General features: G+C 43.5%; 1 protein-coding gene across 3 annotated transcripts in view; it reads right to left on the bottom strand.

Moving 5' to 3' along the window:
* ASTN1 (astrotactin 1) overlaps positions 1-27,322 on the bottom strand; it is a 335,437-nt gene that overhangs the window by 191,964 nt on the left and 116,151 nt on the right. For all 3 annotated transcript variants that reach the window (XM_053607621.1, XM_053607622.1, XM_053607623.1), the window contains exon 3: positions 1,497-1,890. In XM_053607621.1, the coding sequence (XP_053463596.1) occupies positions 1,497-1,890 (394 nt within the window). The remainder of the gene's footprint in view (positions 1-1,496; positions 1,891-27,322) is intronic.

The raw sequence follows: 27,322 nt of genomic DNA, 5'->3' as shown, positions 1-27,322 counted from the left end.
TCTGAGCGCATTTAAGCAGGAATGCCCTCTCTCTTTCATCACACTCTGCACCATTCCCTATTGTCCAACCCCAGCTTCCCATCTGTGTTGTCTGTCTGCTCCCCGAGGGCATCTGGAGTTTGTGGCCTCTAGGACCACTATGTTAGGTGCTATGGAAGATAAAAGATGAAAAGATGTTGAAGACTTGCCCCTCTATTCTCAAGGAGTTTCCAGATTTCAAATCTTATTAGGAATTGGCTATTATAGAATCTCATCTAGGTAACAAGAAGAATATGTAATTCTTGTGTAATTCCATCCTTTTTTTTTTTTTTTTTTTGTAGTTTTGGCTAGGGATGGGCTTGAACCCACCACCCCAGGTATATGGGGCCAGTGCCCTACTTCTTGGAGCCACAGGCACTGCCCTGTAATTCCACTCTTTTAAGCCACTCTCTAAGTCCACGTACCTTAAGCAACATTCAGTGTCATATATGTCTTTCTTAGAGGTAATGTGCATTTCTGTGAAGGATCATACTGAGGGTTCGTCTTTGGGGATTTGCTTATTCACAGAGGTTTAGAGAGACAGGTGGATGACTATAAAAGATGAGTCCTCTTTCTCTGCATTTTTTAAATCTTAATCTTGTTCAGCTGGGCTGGGACCAAGGCTTTTCCAGCCAGTGTCCCCATTGATACACAGTCCATCTGAGGTCTGATACCTTGACTGCATTACTTCACAAATTTGTTTGTTTGAGACAGAGTCATTTTGATGCCCTGGGTAGAGTTCCATGGCATCATAGCTCACAACAACCTCAAACTCTTGGGCTCAAGTGATCCTCTTGCCCCAGCCTCTTAAGTAACTGGGACTACAGGCGCCTGCCACAATGCTTGGCTATTTTTTTTTTTAGAGACAGGGTCTCACTCTTGCTCAGGCTGGTCTGGAACTCCTGAGCTCAGGTGATCCACTGCCTTGGCCTCCTGGAGTGCGAGGATTATAGGCGTAATCCACTGCATCTGGCCTCCTTCACAGTTTTTTTGAAGATGTATAGCCCTTGCAGAGACCATGGAGATAGAGGCAAGGAAACACAACTTCCCAGACCCAGCTCTCAGAAGTCATTGAAAAATACAGATACCACCATCCCCTCCACTTCACAAGAGAATTAAATTGGCAAAGCAAATGTATGAAGTACAGGTAAGTTGTCCACATGTGTTAATTTTTCTTGCTATTTGTTTATTTCCCAGAGGGTTGCTCATTACCTACTCAATAGGCTCCTTTGCTGAATGTATATATTTCTGTGCCCAATATGGGGTGGCGGTAGAAAAGGATCCATTTTACCCATTCTTCCGATTTTCTAGATTGGAAAACAGCTCCCATTCTCTTAGGAAATCGTTATTCTTACCCACCAATAGGGCACTAGTATATCGCAACATGCAGGACAACCAGCTGTTTCTACCCATTGCCCAGCTCCCTGAGACTGAGGACCAAAGAGCCACCCCCGACCCTCACCCTTTTCCCATCTCACCTGGTGTGAGGTCCATCCCAGTCTTCTCATTGCAGCCCTGCAGGGAGTCCAGGGTGCGGGTGACCTGGCTGGCGAAGTCCTCCCCTCCGTTCATGCACTCCCTCTGCAGGTGGTGGCGCAGGTCAGTGATGTCGTACTCATAGCCATCCAGGATGGGTGTCTCCCGGATGCTCAGGGTGCCGCTGGAGTTGTGGCCCTGCACACGGGCGTTGCGGAGACTCTCCCGCCCGTGCCCGCCAATCAGCACTGAAGGGATGTAGTGAATCTCGTTGGCTGCCTCGGCGCTGGCGCTTTTCTGGGGCTGGGGGACCCGGCGGCGTTTGCACCAGCGCCGGCGAGTGTATAGGATCATCACCAGGCACAAGATGGACAGCAGCAGAGCGATCATGCCACCCTGGGAAGAGAAGACCACAGATGGCTGTGGGCAGCTCTTCCCAGGGTCAGGCCCCTTCTGCCACCACCATTCATCACTCATTCATTCAGGTGTATTAAGCATATCACAAGCATCATTCAGCAGTAAAGGGACAGATAGCTGTGATCAGTGTTTAAAGTGAGAGAAAGAAGGACATGGGGATGACCAGTGCATCATTTCAAGTAATCCAATTGCTTCTGGCTTCACAAACAATTTGAAAAAAGAAGTCATTGTGATTGATTGTGTATGTGTGTGTTTGAGAGACAGAGAGAGGGAGAAAGGTATCAGCTGCAGCTCTAGGGGAGAGAGTTTGTTAAGGGAAATCTGCTACCCGGAAAGCTGGTTTCAGGCCTTTTTGTTTTTTTAACAGTGCAGGGTGGCATGTGGTTTCTTCCTGTCCCGCGTCTAAAAATCAATTGCAGGTAGATTCTAGCACTAGTTCCACCAATTATCAGTAGTCCTATAAATTTTAAAGCTCAGATTCCTCTTCTGTATAATGGAGAAGACACCACTTAACCCCCCAGGGTGGTTATAAGAATTAGTTTAGCTAACTACAGGAAGTGCCTAGTATAATACATCACACATAATCAAGGCTGTTCTCAGCATAACCTTAAACAAGTGCATGGGAGTAACTGGCTCAGCAGGGAAAACATCAACAAATCCAAAGAGAAATTTACATCTATGAGGAATTTATCACCTAGTGTGGGCAGGAAATCTCCCCATTTGAAGATGACTTTTTGGGCCACAGCTTTCCCCTGATCACACCATCCTAAGTGAGGCTCTCTGTTCTTGCTGACACTCAGGGGAAGGGAGGGATTGAGACCAAGTCCTTGAGGACAAGTCCTCGAGGCAGGCTGACAGAGGGGTTACCTTCTGAACCTTCTGTGGCTCATCAGCCGTTCCTTACAAATCAGGACATCACTCAGGTGTCTGACAGAGGTGAGGACACAGTGAGTGCTCAGCGAGATTGAACGCCTTGCCTTGACACCCACTGGGACTTGCAAGCTCCACGGTTGCTCAGTGCTCGGAGAGCATAAATCTCCCTACACACAATCTATACACACTCCCTTTATTTGGTCAATATCCCTCCAAATGTAGTTCATTTTAGAGGGGGGTGTGCCAAATGGCTCTGCTCTCGATCTTGGGCTTCAATCATGCCACCCTATCATACAGGCTAGAGATGAACACCCCCTACTAATTCCCAGGGGTCTACCCACACAAGGCTAGGTCGAGATTCCCCCAAACCCATGAAAGGGGACTTTTAACAGTCTCATAATAATTATGGTTTAGATTTATACAGTTCCTCTCCCCATAAATCTCATCACTTATCCTCCCTCTCCTACCATCACCATGAGCAAAGGAATACACACGCATGCGCACGCGCACACACACACACACACACTGCCACTTTCAAATAGGCAGCATAAAGGAACAGGGACATGAAACAGAGTCAGCTGCCAAGTCACAGGTTACGTTATGTGGCTTGGTGGGGACAGATGTACACTAACCTCCTGGTTTTCAAGTTTTTCTTTTATCTACAGAACCCCCTCTCACGTACAATCTCTCATGCATGTACAGAGAAAGGGTAAATATGCTCAGAATATATTGTGGAGGGGAGTCCAACGCCAAGTATTCTAGGCTCTCGATAACCACCACTTCCCCTGCCATCCATCCTGCCAGCCCTGCAGACACACACACACACACACACAGCCCCTAGGACCCCGCAGAACACTGCCCAGAAGACACAGCACCTCAGCAGTGCACAACCAAGCCCTCCACCAATTTACTAACATGAAAGTTTTTGTGTCCAACCCAATAGTTTCTTAACAGAACCTGTATCTCAGAGTCAGAGCTACTATCCTTTTCTTCACCCCAAATTGAAACCGCAACAATAGGTAATTAAGCCACACAGAAGGAATAACTTCCCAGCCGAGAAAAGCTGTCAGACTTTGAATTAGGTTAGTGAAAATGAGAGGTAATTTTATTCCCCAAAGAGCTGTGAGGGTAGCATAAACATCCATCTCTGAGGAATGGTTTAACACCATCTTCCCTGCTTATGTAGGGGTTTCTAGGGGTCCCTTCCACCATTTCCTTTCTAATTTCTCCTGTTGGATAGTCACAGGATTATGGTAAGCTCCAGGTCAGGTTCATTCTTCATATTATTTAGCAATAGAACAAAATTAGCTGTTCCTTGTCAGGCTTTTATAGTGTATCGGGTATTTGTTCAAAACATTCTGCACTTGTAACTCAGGAAAAGGTAGGGGGTCATTTGTTTCCCCATTTTACAGCTGAAAAGGCTGAGGCATAGGGGTTAAATTCTTTGCCCAAGGTCACACAGCAAATGAGTGGTGGGACTGGGAGGGGACAGCAATGAGTGGCGTGTCAGAGCCCAGGTTCTTCACTCCTAGGCTGCAGTCACCCCGAGTGAGCGTTGCTGACTGTAGACATCCACACCCTCAGTCTACTTCACAAACCAAAAGAGGGACAGAGTAAGAGAGTGTGGACCCCCCGGGTCTGTGCTCACGTCTCAAGAAAAAACTGTCACTATTCAAAATGCACATCTTGCTGACAGTGGGTAGAAAGAAGAACTATCATAAAAGCAAGACCTTTCACCAAGCACCTACTAAGCACCCAAACCCAAGATTAGTGGGTAAAAAGATGACACCCACATTTCAAGTTCTCTGTGTTAAAGTGAGACTGTGTATATCACACACCGCTACATGCCCTAGAGGCACCATGAGGTCCTCAGTTTAGCTAAAACTTCAGCAGAGAAATTTGTGCTCTCTTTCATCTTGGAGACCCCCTGAATATTTCTAGGTTCAGCCCCTTCCTTTTCTGATAATGAAACTGAGGCTCAGAGAAGCTACAAATCTAGGCAGTGCAGACAGAGAAGCTGTAGCTCTCTGTAGCTCAGAGAAGCTACAAATCTAGGCAGGCAGCTCTAGCCCCACATCCTCCACTTTTCTTCTTATGGGGCCACCTCGCTACGTTTGTCAAAAATTCCCTTTACTGAGTGTAGGAACCTACATACTCAACTCAACTATTTTATGTTTATTTTTCATAATTTACAGGGAGCTAAAACACAAGGTTTTTTTTTTTTTTTGTGGTTTTTGGCCGGGGCTGGGTATGAACCTGCCACCTCCGGCATATGGGACCAGCACCCTACTCCTTGAGCCACAGGCGCCGCCCAAGGTTTTTTTGTTTTGTTTTGTTTTGTTTTTTAACTAAATCAGTGTATTTAGTTTTTCTAATGCTGCTTTTGTAAAACATTTCCACTCCTTCTATCAGTGACTCTCAGCAACCTCAGCTTTCTAATAATCAGTTACCAGCAATAAACTTCAGCCAGCAGGTGAAATTCAACATAGGCACATGGAAAAAGATTCTGGGGTATTCAAGCTGGGGTATGGTTTTCTTTGTTTCTCTGACCCAAATTGGTGACAGGGGTCACGAGACTTTGCAATGACTTACTAAGTGTGGGATTATTATGTGAATAATAATATATACTGTTGTGCAATATTAATACATAGCATGACTCAATATTTTACAATAATAAACGTATAAAACTATGCCATACGAATTCCTCTGAGATGCTTATCTGTTCTATTTAGTGAGTGGATAGTAGGTAGAAGAAATACATAGGCCCTCCTTTAGACTAGGAAAAGGCATGGGTCTATCCACCTTGGGAACTGCCCTTCTAAAGTATGGACTTGAACAACCAGTGCTCATGTTCATGACGGTAATAAGCCACAATTCTTTGATATTTTGATTATTTTGAACCTTTCTGCTTCTATAGAGGATTTTAGGTAGTTTCAGTGAAAGTAGTAAATGTTCTAGGACTTTTCTTTTAAATAATTTAGTTAAATAAAGAGGTAGCAGATATAATGAGCAGAAAACTTAGGCCAAGGGTTGTGGCTAGGAGCTTCCTGATAGCCAAGTAGCAAAGAAAAAGGCAAGGTACACACATCTTATCTGATCAGAGAAAGTTTATTGGGAGGAATGAACTCCCTCCAGGCATTCAACTTCTAATAGATAGAGGTCCACTTAGTGTGTACCTTGAACACACTGACATTATGGGTAGTCATCATGCAAGGCTTTACAGAGCCTGCCTGCCTTGATATGAGTTTTAATATTACTGTAGCTATGTTCCAAAAGTATTCTTCATTTTTTTGTGTTAGTTTCTATTTTTATGGCATTAAAACACAAGAACAAAACACACGTGGACTCAGGCAACAAGTAACAAGACACAAACTTTGAATATTAAAAGAAAAACACTGAAAGCATTGGATGTAAAACATGGAATTGTTTTGCTCTTTATTCATCTTTGCATGAGCTTTCTGATTATTCTATTGATTTTCCTCAAAACTGTTAACATTTTGTAGCTAGAAGTGCTTTTCTTGTATATGGGAACTCCATATCTATTAACGAGTTCCTTGCGAAACAAGTGGCATTTTAAAATATATTTTTCTTTAAAAAAATCAATAAATCATTTCTACTGGCTTTAATAGAGATCAAACAAACGAAATCAGCTTTTATTTTATTATGGAATTGACATTTTCAGCACTTACCTGAGATAGTTTTAGTAAATTTGTCAGACCATTTGTAGATTTTAGAATTTTTATGTAACGATGTTTTATGTAACATTCATGATAATTGCCCCAGGATGGAAAATTCTAGGTGACTCTCTTTTATGCTCTTTCTGGTCCTCCAGGCCATCATAAGACTGTCTCATTATCTGACCTGTGTATTTATGCATCCTGGGTCCTGGGTCACACCTCCCTCCCTTAGCTGACTCCTACCTATCCCTCAGAGAGTTCAGCGACACAAGTGCAGCCACTTCTTCTCCAGTCTCACTGCACTGCCCAGAGAACCCCCCACATGTCTCACCACACATACTCTCACCTTCGATCTGCTTGTTGAGCTCACCTACTAGACTGTAGACTTTATGAGAGCAGGGGCCATGTCTGACTTACAGCTCTGGGGTGAAGCACAGTGCCTGGCATAAAGTGGGTGGTCAATAATTATTTGTGGGACAAAGGAAGGAGGATAGGGAGGAAAAGAAAGAAGTACTCAGTGATCAGCTTTGAATATATGTCAATATGTTCATCTTCCATGTGCCCGCCTGCTAGGCTTATTATTTATTATTATTTTTAGAAAGACTCTCACTCTGGTTCCTCATAGGGTAGAAGCAAGCTTTGAAATGTGATTTTATTGAGTACAGTACTGTGACATCATAGCTCACAGTAACCTCAAAATCCTGGGCTCAAGGAATCCTCTTGCCTCAGCCTCCTGAGTAGCTGGGACTACAGGTGCCTATCATGACACTTGGCTAGTTTTTCTATTTTTGATAGAGACAGCATCTTGCTCTTGCTCAGGCTGGTCTTGAATTCCTGAGCTGAAGTGGTCCACCCACCTTGGCCTCCCAGAGTGCTAGGATTACAGGCGTGACCTAGATTACAGGACTGCATGCTAGATTTAAATAAGTCATCTGCTTATATGATTCATTCACTAAATTCGTCACTGAATCTACTGATACCTACTTTAGCACGGCACTTTCCTGGTGGTCACTGTATGGAGATACTGCAGTGAATAATACAGGTATGGTTCCTGATCTCATAGAGTTTACATTCTAGTTAGAGGAAGTCATATCCATAATTAAGTTCTTAAAGGCAAATGCAAGCCCCAAAAGAAGAAAAAAAAGCAGACCACAGATGTAGAGAACAGCTAGTCATTTCTTCTCCTCTTCAAACCAAAAAAACTGCAGTGGGTGAAGATACCTTGGACTAGAGGTGAGACTATAGTAAACCTCATGGGCCAGTAGAATCCATCCCAAATCTGTGTCAATAAATGATCAATTAATCCTAGAATAAAAGAATCTGGATCTATTAAATGTCACCAGAGTTTACGGAGTCACCTGAGTTTTGTGAACCCTTGGCAAAGAAAAGGAAAAGCTGAGATTCTGTTTCCAACGACCATCTGTCAAGAGACTGCAACCAATCAATCAGCTCACATTTCAAAGCTTACTTCCACCCTACAAGGAACCAGAAGAGTGAATTTAAGACATAATTAATTATTCCTCAAGGCAACTGGACATAATGAATTTAAATTATATCCCTAAAGGATTTAAATGATGATCAAAAAATCAGAATTGCATGCACAAGTTTTGTAGCTCATGTCTTCTGTTTTTCCTCACTAACAATGCCTGAAGGTCAGGGGCAAACATACTCTCTCCCTCTGATGTGCCAACAATCACTCACATCTGTCTCTGGCTTTCACAAGAGATTGACCAAGAACAGAAAAAAACTGTGAAATCCCAAATGGAAACTCTGTTCATATTCTAATCTAGAGCCCAAATGTCCCAGTAATAAAGGAGTGGATAAAGTAGAGAGATAACTCCTGAAGGTCCCTATTGATCCAATGATTCTATGAGCCCGCCAGAAAATAAGACCTAAATTACTGATAACATGAAGGTTCCCAATAAAATAACAAGGCTAAACAGCCATGTGACTTTGTGCAAACTGCATAGCGTCTTTGATCCTATCCTAGGCCCTCACCTACAAAATGAAGTGCCTGGAAGAAATGCAGTTACTCTTATAACCTGAATGTGCTCCAGTCATAACACCAATCCTTGTCAAACAGGAAATGGCTCTAAACTTGGTAAATTATCTATTTCTTGGTAGAGAAAAATCTGTTGAGTTCTTCCTGTCTAGTAAAGTAAAAAACCACAGACAGGCCATCAACTCCATTTTTATTTTTTATTTATTTTTTTATTTGTAGAGACAGAGTCTCACTGTACCGCCCTCGGGTAGAGTGCCATGGCGTCACACGGCTCACAGCAACCTCTTAACTCCTGGGCTTACGCGATTCTCTTGCCTCAGCCTCCCGAGCAGCTGGGACTACAGGCGCCCGCCACAACGCCCGGCTATTTTTTGGTTGCAGTTTGGCCAGGGCTGGGTTTGAAACCGCCATCCTCGGCATATGGGGCTGGCGCCCTACTCACTGAGCCACAGGCGTCGCCCTATTTTTTATTTTTTGAAACACAGTCTCACTCTGTACCTTTGGTAAAGTGCTGTGGTGTCGTAGCTCACAGCAACTTCAAACTCTGGGGCTTGAGCAATCCTCTTGCCTCAACCTCCTGAGTAGCTTGGATTATAAGTGCCAGCCACAACGCCTGCCTAGTTTTTCTGTGAAACAGGTCTCACTTTTGCTCAGGCTGATCTCAAACTCCTGAGCTCAGGTGATCCACCTGCCTCAGCCTTCCAGAGTGCTGGGATTATAGGTGTGAGCCCCTGTGCCCAGCCATCCACTCCATTTATCCAATAAGCCCTTCATAAGCAGACTGCTCCTTTCCTAACTGAAACCAGGTGATGTCATCTAACATGTGGCAACATATTCTTGACCTTAGGATCCCTCTATGCCAGAAAGAGTCACCTTAACTAAAAGAGGCAAAGCTATGGTTTCATCTCTGGCAGACTCTCTTTCCTGTGGTGGCTGGTGAATAGAAATCCACTACCACTGCCCATCTTCTTCTCAAATGAAAGATAAGTGAAAACCCTCTAAGCATACTAAGTAGCAAGTTCAATTTATAAATTATTAGGAACATTACCTCCCCTAGGGGGTTCTCTGAAGTCTTTAATCGTGTGGAAGGCTTTCCAGTTGCCACGGGCCACCACGTTAATTAAGAGGCCTCAATATGTCTTCTGGGGCTTCTGACGTGCATTGCACAGCCCATCGCAGGGGCCAGCCACGCCTGTCTGCTTAGTCTCTCACTGGGGCACACCACTGCCGTTCCTGCTGCCTGGAGATGCTTCTGAATCCCTTCCCCACCCTCCTAGAACCAAGTGCCATAGCTAAGGGAAGAAATAAGTTGTTTCCAAGCTCTTACCTCATTAAAATGCTATTTGCTGGTTACCAATAGGGACCAGGCAACCTTCCCCAAACAAGAGACAAAAATCTCAGACTAAGAGCCTTCTAGGTGAGGCAGGTTGATATTCGAGTGCCCCTCCTACCTAAAAGAGGCTATGAGCATGTTCATCTCAGGAGGAATCTTGACTTTACAGCTTTTTACTTGCTTAATTAATTAAATTTAATTTAGTCTTATTTTATTTTCCCGAGATCTAAAAGGTTTAATGCTATTAGGTTTGATCACTGTCTTTCTTCTTCAACCTGGGAAGTTTGTCTTGAATCCCTTTATGAGACTTTAAGAGTTTCATCTAATGAGAGCCTGGAACCCCACAGGGATAGAGGCTGGAGGCTAGTGTTCTGGAGTCAGCCTGGGCTATTTCAAGTTGTCCTCCTTTTTATAGAACTGCTTTTTTGGTTCTTGAGATTTTTCTTGCCTCAGACCCTTGACTTTGCTGTCCCAAAGCAAAAGCGAGGGAGTGCATTTGTCCATAAGCCATGCAGAGCACGCTGATGGTTGGCAGCGTCAGTTACCTGTTGCTCACCTCAATGAGAATGTGAAGGCCAGGCAGAGTGCAGTGCAGCAGGAGGACAGAGGAGCAGCTTGGTGTCAGCCTAAGGATTCCCTCATTCCCAAGACTGGCCTAGATCTCTGCAGTGTGGAAGAGCAGTGAGGAATGAGGCTATGGGGCAGAGGGAGGGCCCTCTCATCTTTCTGGATGTAGACCTAACAATTTTCTGAGAGCTAATGGTGCCAACTCAGAAATGAGGATGGATGCGACCCCGGTCAGCATGGTGTGTTAAGAAGCCATCCACATAGAACCCATGCGTGTGGGTACACACGTGCGTGCACAAATGTGTACATTATGCATGACTGGCAGGCTGGGAGATGAAAGGGCCCACACAGAAGCAAAAGCACTCCGGGTCGCTGTCTCAGCAGCCCCTGGGCAGAACTGCGTGAGATAGGCTTCCTCCGTGAGCTGTGCGCACCAGTCCTTCCAGACTTCACAAGCCAAGCACGAAGCCAGTGAATAAACACCGCCAGCTGGATAGTGCTCAGTGCCTATTCTTGGCCACGTTCCTTTCCTCTTTTCTTCTTTGTTTTTATGCAGTAGGCGATCGGGAAGAAATAAAATTATAACAATAATTTGCTCTATTAGCACCAAACATTGAGGGAATTATTGAACAAGTAACAGAAGAGGCAATGGGCACAGTATATGCTAATGACCTTTACACCTCACCCCTCGTTCCCTCTGACCAGAATGAAGTTTAAACCCTTCTTCCTCCTGTTTCCTCAACAGTCAGGCAGCCCAGTGCAAGGGGAGGAGAAGAGGTCCCTGGGAGCTGAGCGCTCCATGGGAAGCAGGGGGGGCTGAGCAAGAAACGTCAACATTAAAACTGGTCATCACTGCGGGCCAACCTTACGCAAGGCACATGTGGGGATTCCAGTCACTTCTGATAAAACAGCCTGTAACAGAGCTGGGCAGAGAAGGGGAGAGACAGAGTCGGTACGTCCAGGCTTCTCTGAAGTTGGTACGAATCCGTCACTGTCACTATCAGAACCAGTGAAGATCTAGAAGAGCTATTTCCTCCCCAGCTAGAAACTGAGTGGATGGACCCTTAAAGGCTGCATTATTCAGAGACTTCTGCCGGGCAGGATATGGGTGGAAGGCGAGTCACTTGGGGTGTGGTTTTGATTATATTCGTGTATCACACACACAGGGACAACTTAATTTTCATGACTGCCGTGAGGTCAGTTGTGCCGAGGTCTAGTCAAGTCTGCAAGGATCCTGACCAGCTGCTCTTTTACAGTAAAAGTCCCAATGGCACAGTCCTTACACTGGGAGAGATGAAGACCACATCCTTGATGGTTAGTTTTTGGGAAGATTTCAAAGGCCACAAATCACTGTGAAAGGATTAAGCAGCTCTCAGCTTCCTATAGCAGTCCCATTACATACGGTTAATTCCTCCCCCAAATTCCTGCCTTATTTTATTATCCCATTCATACCCTGCCTTATTCCTATAGTATTGGTACAATGGAGAAGGAATACTATTAATAATTATTGTTTGTTAAGTGCCAGACGAAGCACCTGGTGAATTACATTCGTTATTTCATTTCATCCTACCAATAAACACGAGTAGTAGAAATTACTATTTCCATTTTTAGATGAGGAAACAGAAGATCAGAGTAACTTAAGTAACTTTCCCATCTTTACACATTATTAGTCTGAGGCCAAACCAAAACTTGATCACGGACTTCATCGAGAACATATAATGTTTTATGACCTTGTCATGTAGGAAAGCGCCCCCTACTGTAGCCAGGGCCCTAATCATCCAAATGCCTATTTTCTCTAAAATAGGTGAACTAAAATAAAGTGAACTTTGGACTTCCTATTCTTTTGTTGTCCTGGATTATAAAAGTGAGGATCCCTAAATGTCTACACTCAGTATTGTCTCTATTGCCACCCTAGATTCCTTCAATCTTCTTCAGTTAAGCTTAATTATTATTATTATTTTTTTGTTGAGACAGAGTCTCTCTCTGGGGCTCCAGGCTAGAGTGCTGTGGCTCCATAGCTCACAGCAACCTGACATTCTTGGGCTCAAGTGATCCTCCCAAGTGGCTGGGACTATAGGCACCCACCACGACACCTAGTTAATTTTTCTATTTTAGTAGAGGCAGGGTTTTGCTCTTGCTCAGTCTGGTTTTAAACTCCTGAACTCAGGTGATCCACCTGCCTTGGCCTCCCAGAGTGAAGCTTGATCATTAGATTGGCCAAATGCAAAACTTCAAGCAATAATTTAACCAGTATGGCCTAGACAGGGCTACACTTGTCAGGCAGGGAAAATCTATAGATATATCTGTTTGGGGGTAGATGTTTTCTAAAGTGAAATCAATTGTCTTCAAAGTCTTAGGGTACAGATGCTCAACCATTTTCTTGAGAACAGTCTGATACACATGTACAGACTTGGGTACATGTGTGGGGTCTCTTTGCCTTTACTCTGGAATTAGAGACTTAAGAGGAATAGTATGTGTTTTCAACAATATAACAACACACATGTAAAATGTAGAGAGAAATGTTGCACTTGACTTTCAGGGAAACTAGGAATTACATTATAATCAGTCATATCTCCCCCACACCCCCCAAAAAACTTTGTTGGCCAATAGATTTGGAAAGAACAGGAGAAATCCTGCAGGTCATATCTTGTAATACAATCTAAAGGACGTCAATGGTTGTTTATTCCTAGTGCAAGTCATTCATTGCTGATCAAATACAGAGGTTAACAAAACTTTTATACTTTGTGCTCATAAAGTATTTTATGAGCTTTGTGCTCATAAAACTCCTCTAACTGGTAACTGATTTGACACACAATACTCCCCATTTGAATCACAAGCCCCACATGCAACTCTCACACACACCCCTACAGAACAATGGCCATCCATGGTCATGTCCCTGTAACACTCCAGCTGTGGCTGGATCTTGGCATGCAAGTAAGACACATATGAGAGCTGAAGAATTGTAGCAAAGGGAACAGGCGAGGAAATTAAGGACTGAGTAGAGATGCTGACGTAGGAACACGATTAGAGCATCATATGCCAAGATCCCTTCCAAGCCCCTCACTCCTTGCCAGCCAGCTTTGTCTGGCACCAAAGACTGGAAGGAGAAGGATAGGCAGTCAAAAGGATCTTCTCTTGGGGCAATGCAATGAGGGCTACCGCTCTTGCTTCTTCCTCTTCAGAAATTATTAAATTTAATTTTTCTCTGGAACTAATCAAGCACAAAATCTGGAGAAGAGGCCTGGTTTGCGAAGGCAGTCTCAGAGCAAGGTACTGATGTTCTCATTAGGGCAGGCTTCGTTAAATCACTAGCTCCAACACTAGCAGCATATTGTCTCCAGCTAATTATATTTTTGCTGGCAAAGTCATTGTACAAGTCTTCAAATCCTTCTCATCATTAATTTTAAAAAACAGACCCCCCCCACCCAAAAAAAAGTGCAAACAAAAAAAAATATCCTAACTGCCCCACTCTGCCTCCTCCCTCCATGGCACCCTACCCACCTATAGCCACATTAGGCACATACTACCAGCTTTGTTCTCCTGGTTTCCCAGGCCTCCCGTCTTGTATTTTACATTATTTTGGAGGGGGAGAAGGAGGCAGAGGGTTGTTAGTTACAGAGCTTGTCATGTATGCTCAATTTCTTTCCTAGCTGACCATAGCTCACTTTGTTCCCAGGCAGACGCCAGCGACTTACACAGGACCTTGGGCATAGGCTCAGCGCTCATGAGCCAAAGATAGGCCAGAGCAAAGGGAAGCTGGAAGCCGAGGCCCAGCTCTCTCCTACCCCCAACAGAAAGTGACAAAAGATTCAACGCTGCTATTGTTTGTCAGATTTTGATTTACTGATCAGTGGCTAGATCACGCAGAGTGACTCCATAGGTCAGCCAGAGACATTTCCATGCTGCAAAAGTAGTCAGGGGTTGTGGCTCCCAAGGCATCTGATGATACACACACCATCCAGGCCAATGACCTAATCCCATACCTGTTTTCCTGACCCCTTAGGGCCATTCCTCTAGCAACCAGCATCATCATTACAAATTAATTCATATTGTAGTGTTCACAGAGTTTTGTATTTTTACAATCTAATAGATGTGAGTTATTAGTTTTCTACTCAACATTCAGCTCTATTGTAAGGGAGAGGAGAGAAAGAAGCTTCACTCTTCCCCTTCTCTGACATTCTTCCTTGCCCTCCTACCTAAGCCCTTCCCACCTTGTAAGTCCCAGCATTAGTCCTTTTCCTTCCTGTACCCTACTTGGACCATGCCAATCCTCAGACATGTCACTCTTTTCCGACTCCTAATGCGTAAGTGGACATTTCTTAATCCTTAATCCTGATTCCTGACAGTCCTCAATATCAAAACTCTAATGGACTTACAGGCAGATACCACATTGTAAACACCTCCTACTGCCCCAGCCGTCACAGAGTGCCCAGCACAAGGCTGACCCCCAGCCAATACTGGGCTGCTGGGTTAATTACAGGGAGGCACATTCAGCCAGCTCGGCAAGGTTGATAAAGCACGGATAGCATTGTTTGCCTACAGTTTGTCAGTTGAGTCACCTGGAAGCCCATCTTCCTTCCTCTCAGCTAGCTCCCCTGGCTACAAAGAAAAAAGTCAGCTGTGGCCATGCAGTGGTTTCCTCACCCATAGGGATGCCCAGCTACCAGCTTGTCATCCTGAGGATCCAGCTGTGTTTCCAGAACATGTGGTGGGTTGTCTTCATCCAGCCTCCCTCAGCCTGAACCTTTTGGAGCCATTAGCAAGCAGTCATTATAACATGGCTGAGACTCACTTAAAATGACAGAATTTTTTTTTCTAGTCAGATTAACTGACCCGCACTTGGCTCTAACTGTCCCTGCCCTCCTTCACAGAGGTCCACACGAATAGAGGCTCATCGCCTGAGAGGTCAAAATCTGTCACCACATTTTCAGACATCTATTTAGCACCTAATTATAGGAAGAGCCTGTACTACGAAGTGCTTGATAGAGCAAATGGTGTAAAACAAAGTCCCTTCTCTTAGAAAATGAAGTGCTAATTTTTGTTTTTATTTATGTATATATTTATATTTACATTTATATTTCTGTTTCTGCAGAGTGAAGGCAGGCAGAATGGAAACCTTCTTGTTAACTCCATTCTATAATTGGGGAAATTAAATTTGGATTAACAGGAGGACCAAACACTGTCAGGACCAACAGTTTTCTGCAGTTTTCTCTGCCATCACACCGTGATAGGGAGGGCTACACGCTGGGTAGTGTCTCCTGGCACCAGCCACAACTCCATTTTTTTTTTCCTCTCTCAGTCAAGAAAGCATAGCAGAATGCAAGTTGAATGAGAATGACCTTATTCTAGGTCATTCATAACTTTGACTCCACTCTAATGAGAAAAGGCAACCCCTCACAATTCCCAGCACTATCCCTATGATTTGTATCAAATGCATTTGACACGTCTTACAAATGATGGGGACATTCCAGGTATCATGACCCAATGGCATGAAAGTAGGGACTGAGGACAGGACACAGAAAAAAACAAGGAACTGCTGGCTTGGCCCTGTAGGCTGGGTCAGGGACTGCCCGGCTCTCCTCGGTGTATGACACTGTGTGGTCTCACCCTGTCCTTAGACCACATCTCAGAGCACTTGACATTGGAACTCTCACTCTGTAAACCCTTCACAGTGCTCAGCATCAATTAAATATTTATATTTATACAAGCACATATATACACAGAAAGACAGAGACAGAGGGAGAGATGATCTTCTGACCCTGCTACTTCTGGAGTGTATGATGGTCTTCCCCGAGGTTCCTGTTCCATGAATAAGTGGAGGGAGGAAGAGGGATGAGGGTGTAGCAGAGAAAGGGAGGGGAGACTGGAATACAATAGTCCACCTAACAACAAAGCAAATTCAAAGTGCACTGACAGGTCGCCTGGCTCCCAGGCCACGGACCATCCAACCTCTCTGAGTCTCTACTTTCTGTCAGAGGGTTGTCCCTTCATTCCTAAGGTTCCTCTTGGGCTCTAAGCAAAAGGCCAGGGCCCCTGCCAGACCACAGAAGAGTGTAATCCCTCCCAGAAGGGAGCTGCACTCAGGGGGCCAGGCTTCTGCAGGGATGAGTGCTGGGGACTGCACATCCTGGGAGTGGGGAGAGGGAGGCTAAGCAGGAACAATTTCCAAGAGAAAGTCACGGGGGGGATGGTGAACTTTTAAAACAATAGGAAGACGTGATCCCACTCATAGGAGAGGATAGACATTTTAAGCCAAAAGACTAGTCTTGGTAAAATCACAGGAGTATGAAAGAGCAGGGGCAGGGGTCGAAGAAATAGGACTGAGTTGGCTTGGGCAGCTTGAAGAGAGTGGAAAGCCAGGAGAGGAAGAGATGAGACTCAGGCCTTCCCAGTGGAAGGAGCTACTCAAGGCTCTTCACCAAGAATAGCCATAGTCCAAGCTGCATTTTATTAGGAACGGCCTGGTGATGGTGAGAGGGAAGTTTTGAGGAGAACAATCCAGAAGACAAGAGTGGATAAGTGGAAAACCCTTGCCACAGTCTGGGTAGAGGTAAGGGGCCCTGTACCAGCAGGGGTAGTGGAGAAGGAAGAGAGAGAGAGATTCTAAAGACATTTGGAAAATAAAGTGAGCAGAGTTTGGTGTAAGAAGGGCGCAAGAAAAGAATTCCATGGCCATGCTGGGCACAGCGATGAGTCAGAGGGAGCAGAAAGTAGGATCCTGGGTAACAAAAGTGAATAAGAAGGTTGAAATCTGTCTGTCCTCCCCCCACAAATTAAAATGCTCTATTTTTGTAGAAGATTTTCATGTGAAATATAACAATTGGACTGTTGTTTTTGTTTTTTCCTTTTGACTGTTCTTTCTCTTTTCAACCCTAGAGACCTGGAATGATTAGCTAGGTAAGGCAGCACCTAACATGGATGCTGGTGAACATTCCTGGATGCAAAAAACATGCCTTTGAATGCACTTACAGTTTCACATAGGAATAGTTACATGGCCCACTTCTCACTCTCAGTTTTTTTTACTAGATGAAATCAGGTGAAAATGAACATCAGCATCAAGCTTGATCAAAGAGGCAAAGGAACTCTCAAAGGGCAGCTGCCGGAGGGGCTCAGGATGTAGAAGGGAGGAGGCAAGCGGAAGCATTGAGGCTCCCCGCGCCTTGGAGAGGAGCCTCTCCCTCCTGACAGCAAGAGGGGGCGGGCGTGTCCCTCACCCAACCCCCTCCACAGGCTTTCCTGGGGACCAGAGAGGGCTGCCTGGAAGGGAGTCTGGGAGGTGCCTTGCAGGCTCTGGTACCAGTATCCTGCAAGGCAGAGCCCACCATCTGGGTGGGAATTTTCCTTCTAAAGCAGACTTTCCCCCCACGGGTGTAACTGCTGTCCTGGGAACAAGGCACACAGGCAACCAAAGCAGTCACTTCCATGGGAAAGAAATACAGAAATGCCAGCAGGGCTGGGCTTGTCAGGAATCGCGCTGCCTCTGGCTTCATCCCAGGCATTTTAGGCAACCAGATGAACTGTCCTCTTTTAGAGTACTCTAAGTCCTCCAGAGGCGACTCTGGGACATTCCTCTTCCCAAATCCCCTCAGAGCAGAAGGCTAGAGGCCCTTCTCATGGCCTGGCCCTGGGACCCCTCCTCCTGGAGTCCACCCCCAGGAGACCCCTGAGCACCTCCTGCTGGCCGAGGTTGGGAGCATGTCCAGACTCCTAGAGACACCAAGGAGGAACAGACTGGGGACAGCTGAGTGCCGTCCCCATGAGTTACCTCACGTATTCTTTATAAGTTGTGTTATCCAGGCCCACAGATCAGCAAATCGAGGGCACCTAGAGGGTGCACAGACTCCAAACTCCTTCCAAAGAACCAGCCAGAGGATCATGGTGGGAAGTGCCAGCTCCTTTTCAGGACGAAGTTCTTCCATTCAACCCAACCTGTAGCCACAAAGGCTACCAGTTTCCCACAGACCACCATCTCATGTCCAGACATTGGGCCTGGTGTGGGGGAACGGGGTGGAGCAGTAGCTGCAGGGATGGAAGGGGTTACCTCACGTATTCTTTATAAGTTGTCTTAGGCAAGGACAACTAGAGTCAGGTGTGCCCTTCTTATTCACATCCTGGATGTGAGCGCCAGAGGCAAGTTACAAGGCACAGAGACAGAGCATGCCACTGGCTGGTGAAGGTATAGACCATCTACCTGTATGCTAGCATTTATTTTTATAAAATATAATTTCCTAACCTGTTTTGAAATAATTAACTATAACATCAAACCCATGATTTTATTGGCATTCTCACCTCAGATAAGGCTAAAATAACTTTATACTGGAAAAGTCATTCAATTTAAATAAAAAGTATTCAGAAAATACTACTACAGGTTGCATAAAATGTGGCCATAAAACATGAATGCCTAGCAAGGGTCCTCAAATTTTTTAAACAGGGGGTCAGTTCACTGTCCCTCAGACGGTTGGAGGGCCGGACTATAGTTTAAAAAAATATATATATATATGAACAAATTTCTATGCACACTGCACATATCTTATTTTGAAGTAAAAAAACAAAACGGGAACAAATACAATCACACCCCCGCATGTGGCCTGCGGGCCGTAGTTTGAGGACCCCTGGAATGTTTTGGGAACACTTATCTCATTCATTCTCTCATCTACAGTTGAGGAACATGAGGCTCAGGAAGGTACAAGTCTCACCTGAAATTTACGGGCTTTGAAAGGAAAGACTATAAACAGAGCCTCCTGACTTCAAATACAATGGTCTTATCGCAACTGCAGAAGAGGGGAAGCCATAATGTAATTGATGTGAGCACAGAGGGGCTCCAGCCTGGGCCACTCTGCAGCAGAAGCCATGAGGAAAGCCCTTCTGGGGCCTGTACATACTGCCCCCTGCTACCCCAGGTGAAGTCCAAGGAGGGTCTGGTCCTGGCATAGAGAGGCTGAGGACTCAGAAACTGAAGCCACTAGCCTCCTGGAGAGAGGGGCCGGGGACAGACACAGCCAGCTGAAAGCCCAGGGATGGTGACTTGCCTGTATATAGTCCATGACATATAGAGAATAAAAAGAGAATAAAAGAGGGACACTTTAACATCTCTGCCGGGATGGAAAGCCCTTCCGAGTTTGTTCTGTGTGACAGTTCACTTCACTTTGTAAGAATGCGTCAGAAAGCCCACAAATGCCAAATTTTGACATGTTTACTCTTCTAAATGCCAAGTCCATATTAGGCCCAAAGTCTTCCATCTTCTTCAAACAAGGGCTAGGAAAGAGGAAATGAAGGGAGAATCGTTTACTAAGCATCTGGCGTCTGATGTCCCATGTGGATCTCCCACACAGCTCCGTCTTTCTTCTTCACGCTTCTAGGATAGCAGAGCTCCCATCTCAAGCCACCCTATGCAGTTGTACAGATCCCAAATGTCGAGCTCAGGAGCCAGAGCCCAGCAGGCCCCGGATACTATTCAGGGAAGCACCTGCTGCTGTCACCCATAGTAGAATATTAATAACTGACATCTGATTCATCCCAAGTTAGCAGGCTACTTGACTCACCTATTGCTATTTCTGGATGGGAGCAACAGCAGGGTGATCGTAAATAACAAGGCAGCAGTGAGGCACCTGACCCCCCAGATTCATCATGGAGACCCCAGTGCAACCTCAGGGAGGGCTACTGACATCAGCCTCTCACGTAGATCAGGCATTTAGAACTTTATCAGATACTTAAAAGTGTCGCAACTGATTTTATAAGGCAAGGTCTAAAAATGCTCTGTCCACCCTAAGCCTTATTAGTGAGACCCAGAGCCACCACTAGCTCTTGAAGTAAAGACACATATCAGTCCCCACACAGACCAGCTTTATCATGACATCATGTCCAGAAGCACAATTCTGCTTCGGTTCCTATGCACTGCTATTAGGCATTTAACTACAAGGGGATATTTTAACATATCCAGGCATTTCATAAAAGTCGACTGTATACATCAAAGTTAAAACCTAGCAGGAGCTATCAGCCTCACAGGGGAGAAAAAATAACACATTTGCTAATAAGTATCCTGTTTATACTTCTCTTGTCAAGTCTAAGCATAGTTTTGTTTTCATCAACATCTGTCTTTGCTAAACCCATCAGTGCCTCTCAGGAGAGGCTAATGTGCTTGGATTTCACCTGAATTTTTGAATGCCACATGCCTTGAATTTATAGCAAGAACAATCAATGTCAACGTCTGCTGTAAGTGACAATTATAATCAATCTGTGGGGATCCGACTGTAACTAGCAAATTGTTATCTTAACACATTGTAAGCAGGAACCCTAATGCTTCTACCAAGTTGTTAGATTTTAGTCTTTGTTTAGGCTCCGGAGGCAAAATAAGGAGAATATACCAAATCAGGGTCAATAAAGTCTAGCCTCCAGGCCAAATGTGACCTAATGCCCATTTTATAAATAAAGTTATATTGGAATGTGGCCACAGACATTCATATATATATTGTGTATTTGTATACATTGGTGAGAGGTTGAATTGTTGAAACAGCTTACATGTCCTGGAAATCCGAAAATGTTTACTGTCTGATCCTTCACAGAATCCTGACCTAGATCATTTTCTGCCATTTTCCATGCAAGGGCTCTCTTGGTGGCTATAAGGCTAGCTATATTTACTATAACGAAGTCTCTAGCCAGGGCCCCTGGGTGTGGATTTGATGTCAAATTTCAAGGTGACCTCAGGTCTGTAAGAGAATCCCAAAACTTTAGCAATGAGCAGAAGGTGAAGAAAACACTGCAGGATTTACAGAAAAGATAATTGCACCACAAATCAGAATCTCTTGAGTTTTTCACCAGTGTTGGCTGTATAAGCGTCACCTACCATACTATAACTTATTTTCCCTGCTGTGAATGAGAATAATAAAATATTTGTAGGGGAAGACACTTGGGCAGAAAAGGAATTCTCATAATGAAATTATTTGGATTGATAACACAGAAATAAATTAGTGAAGTTCTTCTAGGGAGTTGGAGATGGGATTATCATCTTAAACCCTAGGATGCCTGCTAGGAAACCCTGTAAACAATAAGATAAAGGTGGCCTAACAAACGCCCTGGATGTACATGAATGCATCCCAGAGATGGGCCTGTTCTGTTGCCCTGATGTTCCTAATTGCCTTGGCCTCTTCCCTGAACACCATCCTTTAGGACTCTTGTGAGAGGTTGCTATGATCCCAGCTGCTTTTCTGGCTCCCTAAGGTGGTGGGCCCCTGGGTCCCACACTGCAAGCAGAATTGTTACAGGCAGCTTGCATGACACACCCTCCCTGCCCCCTACCACCTAGACTCTACTTAGCTAATATTTAGCTAGTAGCTTAGCTCCTTCCATGGGCCAAAAGCTATTCAGAGTCCTTGCAAGAATCCTCTCATTTAATCATCAAAATAGCCCTATGAAGTTAGGATTTATTATTATTCCCATTTTATGGATAAGCAAAGGGAGTTTAGAAAGGTTAAACAATTTGTCCAAGGTCTCTAAAAAGCCTAGCTAATAGAACTAGAATTTAAATTACTCTTCTTTGATAGCAAAGCTTTCGTCAGAAATTACCTCGCTAAAATTCAATAATGCAGAACTTACTGTCTGTATTGGCTTCTCAGTGACCACTGTCTGTTCAGACCAACCTCAGGCTTCTTTGCAACACCTGATCCTTTCACCCGATCGAGCTTTTCCTTCACCTTTTGAAGTAACTCAGACCTCGCCGTGATAGCATCTCACTCAGTTTTCTGCATGCATTCTTAATCTTCAAGTGAAGGGCTCCTGCTGCACTAGCTAAAAGAAGTAAAATTATTCCAGAGTCTGGAAAACTAGAGAACCAGCCAGTCCTGATGTCACCACGCAGGAGACTTCTGCAACTGAGTCAAGTCTGGAATCAGCTATAACTGCCTCAAATCCTGGCCTACTTTTCACAGCCTATGTAACTTTGGGCATCTGATTTACTTCATCTAAGTCTCAGGGTTCACCTCTGAAAAATGGAGGAATTAATACCTATTTCAAAAGGTTGCTATGGAATTGATTGACATTATACATGAAAATAATCCCATACAGTACCGGAGACACAGTGAGGGCTTAGAGAGCTACTTGTTGTTTTCAATATTGATTGAAACTCCATGGAGATTATGGATTCTGCTTTAAAAAGAATCTTCGGGGACTTTTGGAACTAAGTACTTGAAAATAAATTGTTTGCTTCTGTATCAAGCAAGCCAGATTGCTGGACAGAATATTACATTAACTTGTTAAAAGACATCAGTATCCTTTTGAAAATTTGGCCTCTTAGCTATTTTCTTTGCTGTCTGGAAAGATGAGGATAGCTTAAAGCCTCTATAAAATTCAGAAAAAAGAAGAACAGAATCGCAAAAAAGATGTAAAGAATGAAAAGGAATAAAAAAGAAGGTAGACACTCCACTTGGCTCTCAGTTCTGCTAAGGGCCATCCTCAAATATTAAATATTAATAAGATGATTAAATACTCCCTGAAAGAAGAATCTTATCTTATTCATTTTCTATTTACTCTGTATCTAAAAAAAAACTTAGGTCTAAACAATATTGGTAAATGAAATAATCAATACTTGAATAAATGAAAATGAGTGCATATTCTTTAAAATCAATGATAGATCGATAATGCTTTAAAAACATTTGTAGTGTCTAAAAATTCCATGCAAAAGCATTCAAATTGTATATGAAGAAACCTAAGTTTATTGTGTGACTTTTACAATTTTAGAGTTGGAATTCCCCTACCACCCTCTTTCCCTCCCTGCCAATGAACTCCTGCCAGCTCTGAAGTGGCATGACTGAGGCCAAGGTTAGCAGGTGGAAGCAGCCAAGCTGAACAGAATCTGAGCTTCTGCGGTTAGCTGACTGGTGTAGCTCCAGAAAGATCTGTGCTCCACCACGGCCCTGAGTCCTAGTGTTCAGGGAGTTATTAGTGCGAAAGTAAAAATGGGGGAAAGTATAAATGAACCTCATCAGTCAAAAGTCAAAAAACAAGGAAAGCTGCTAAAGGAACATGTAATAAATATACAGAGGGTGTCACAAAATGTATGCACAGTTTAAGAAAAAAATCTGTATTAAAATTGTAATACTCAGTACATATGGATTATTTATTATTATTATTATACAAAATGTATGCACAGTTTAAGAAAAAACTATTAAAATTGTAATACTCAGTACACATGTTTGTTATTTTGCACATTTTATCTTGTAACTCTTGTAATTGCAGAAGTCAAACGTGACTTGAATATAACAGTGTTAATACAGATTTTTCCTTTCTTAAAATGTGTATACATTTTTTTGGCAACCTGTGTATACTGGGTTCTCTCTATGGCTCTGGTAATGAGCTGGCTTCTTGAAAGGTGGAGTCTAGACTTTGCTGACTGTCTTGATTCAAATCCTGACTCTGCAAACTAATAGTTGTTTAATTTGGGGTAAGTGATTTAGCCTGTCTGGCCCTCAGTTCCCTCATATGTAAAATGAGATAATAACAAACCCTACTTTAAGTTGCTGTAATGAGAATAAAACATAAGTTACAACAGTGTCTAGAATATAGTAAGTGCAAAATAAGATTTTGATAGCAATGGTGATGATGACGATGTCTATTTTTGGTTCTCGGTACATCTCTGCAAGTTAGGTCTTAGTATGTTTCTCATACTGAACAAAGCAAATGTGGAATCACAGTGTTTCAGCCTCTGCTAAAATAAATGGCTCTGAGTTGTGCAGAGCAGGACTGTGCCACGTAAGCCCACCTGCCCACTACAGCCATGGGGAGAAGTTTAGGATCACATCCACCTATGGGACGACTTGAAATGAAAACCTGGGAACAAACAGGAACTACTGTAACATGCTAGAACCACCTGCTTCTTTCCTAAGGAGTTGGGAAGAGGGTGGAAGCAGGGAGATTGACAGCAGTGGGAACAAAGTTGGAAACATTGCGAAGCTGAGAGCAGTCAGGATGGGTCATGAGTGAGCTGATGTGATGAGTAAATGGGACTTGCAACTAAAAGGCACTGAAATGGAGCAAGATTTACAGAGCAGACTGGCTGATGAAGCCATTTCACACAAGAGGAGCAACAGAAACACGTGCGAAGAGCCACACCACAAACCATGGAGGCTGAGGGCCATTAGGGTAACTTGGATCTTCAACCTTGCAGTTCCAACCTTCATGAATAGTACTTCCGGGATTCTTTTTTCTTCAGTTAGGAGAGTGCTGTCACCTTTATCTCTGTATGAATGGTTAAAGTCCATTTCAGAGAAAGCCTAAGTGGATCTCCACTCTCTCAAAGTAAAAAGCCTAACCAGCACATTCATTTTATAGATTAGATAATGAAGCTTCCAAAAAGGCTAGCAAATTACCTAAAGAGGCAAAGCCAGGATTTGAAGCTTACTCTTCCAATTCTAAGTCCAGTGTTTTCTTCCACTACACCCTAGCTCTCATTTTACTGGAACGCAGGCAGGCTCCAAGCAAGAGTGGAACAGATGAGCAAAAGAAACGCCCAGTGGACAACACACACTGTGCCTTGTGCATCTTACCAAGACATGCAGGATGCAGACCCATCCCCTGGTGCCAGGAGAAGGTTTGCAAGCCACACTTTAGTTGGCACTTAGTTTGGTCCCTAAATGAACCTTGGCATTGCCAGGTTTTCCCACATCAATCTTTCAGAGACAAAGAAAAAGAGGTTTTGTTTTGGGGATCTTCTGATTATTTTAGGAGCTACCCACCATTTTTCTAATGGAATATAAAAAACACAATGATGGCAGGTGGGCAGTGTGACCACTGAGTCAGTTCAGTCCCATGACGGATGGCTTGAATTGCAAGAAAAGGCTTCCTTGAACTGCATGGAGATGTGTCTTTTTTTTTTTTTTTAATTAAATCATAGCTGTGTACATTAATGCAATCATGGGGTACAATGTGCTGGTTTTATATGCAATTTGAAATATTTTCATCAAACTGCTTAACATAGCCTTCCTTCATGGCATTTTCTTAGTTATTGCATTAAGACATTTATATTCTACATTTAGTAAGTTTCACATGTACCCTTGTAAGATGCAACGTAGGTGTGGTCCCACCAATTACTCTCCCTCCACCCATCTTACCCCTCCCCTCCCTTTCCTTTCCCCTGATATCTGTCTTTTTGTACTTTCCAACTCACTACTCCAGTTCTATACTCTCTGGTAGTGTAAGACTTGTCTAAGTGTCTCCATCTGTTTTTTAAAGGTCAGGTGGGCTAGACCTAATAAATTAGGACATCCTAAGTTCAATAGAACAAAGCATATCAATTGACCAGAATGATGCCAATGTGGCCTTGATTAGTAAATTTGCTAATGAATTTTGTAACGTATTTGCTGAAAGCAAAAGATACTAACAGGAAAAAAAAAATCTCTCCTCTCTCTTGTGCTTAAAGGCAATTAATAAATACCTAATGGTCTTGAGATACAGTGATGGCCATGCTTAGAACTGCTCTTCTTTCCCCCTGGCAGTGGCTGTGCTCGAGGAGTGAAAAGCACAGCTCTAAGCCAAGTCATGTGTTCTGCTCAGGCAGCTGGATCAAATTTGAACATAACAGTGAGGGCAGGGATGGAGCGTTAGCATAATGTTGTTACACAGCCCTGGAAACACCATCCTAGAGGCCCCCATCTGTGGGCTTTGTACTAATTCATTCCAAATGTTAACTTTTCCAAAATGGAACTTCCTAGAAAGCTCATTCTATTTGCTGAACATTGGAACTCCATAATAGCACCTGCAGCCTCTTTTGTCCTCAAACTTTGTTCTCGATATTTTTTCTCCCAAGAGTAAACTCTGTACCTTAGGCTCAACTGGGGTTCCCAGAAATGAGGATCCTGAGAGCAGGCACAGGCCTCTGGTGGCAGCCAGCAATCAATGGCAGTGGGGCCTAGAGATGCTGGTCAGTGAGATTGACACAGCTGAGCTAGTGGTCTTGAGCTTCACCCAGGCTTGAGTGACAGGCTCTGTTCACAAAATTTCAGGACTAACAGGTGCTCAAAGATTCCCCCTCCCCCCCAATTGTGAGTTATGCTTCAGAAGGCTGAACTACAAAAGATATTCTCTACCAGTAGGAGTTATCAATACAAAATAATTATATGTACACACAGGTTGTCCAAAAAGTATCCAGCCAGGTGTGTCAGTATTGTTCATTTTACATGGCTGTATACTTCTGGACAGTCCTTGTGCACACACACACGTACATAACTGAAGCACTTTGAAAGGCTACTTGCTATGAAAAATGTACTTAACCAACCTCTATGTGTGTAAGAAATCTATTAAAACTGCCATCTTTATTACAAAGATGAAACATACATATAGATAATATGTTTAAATTTTACCATACACCATTAAATTCCTTTGCAGACCTTAAGCAGAAAAATGTAGATCATATGGTAAATTAGCAAAAGTACAACATGGAATTTCCATCCGTGCAGAATCTGAATTATTCATATTCAGTCATATTAAAATCTGGCCTTCTATGGAGTAAACACTTTGTCTTATGACTGAAAAATTTCTTGACTTTGGGTTTAAACTCACACTCAGTTTTCATTTGCCAATTCTGCTTTCACTTGTCCAAGAGTTTTCAAAGGAATGTCCTTGTGTACTTTCATAGTTCTGAATGTCAATTATCTGGTGAAATTTGAAATAAATCTCTTCAGCCAAGTTTGAATCATGCAGGAGGTTAAAATACATCGTTTGACCCTCAAAGCAATAATGTAAGAGTTCAGTAGGGAAATCCAATTATTCTATGCAAGGAAGAAATAGTACCTCTTTGGAAAAAATAATTCAAAAATTTGAGGATGTGATTGAAAAATAAGAAAAGCAAAAGGTTTTTCAAAGTTTTAAATTGTCAAGCTCCCAGCTGGGGTATTGGTTTTCTGCAAGCTTATTTTGCTGATGGTAGATTCATACTGTGCATGTGGTATTAAGAGAGGACTTACAAATTCT

The sequence above is a fragment of the Nycticebus coucang genome, chromosome 10 (assembly GCF_027406575.1).
Source record: "Nycticebus coucang isolate mNycCou1 chromosome 10, mNycCou1.pri, whole genome shotgun sequence".
Classification (NCBI taxonomy): domain Eukaryota; kingdom Metazoa; phylum Chordata; class Mammalia; order Primates; family Lorisidae; genus Nycticebus; species Nycticebus coucang.
This window is presented reverse-complemented; position numbering and strand designations above follow the sequence as displayed.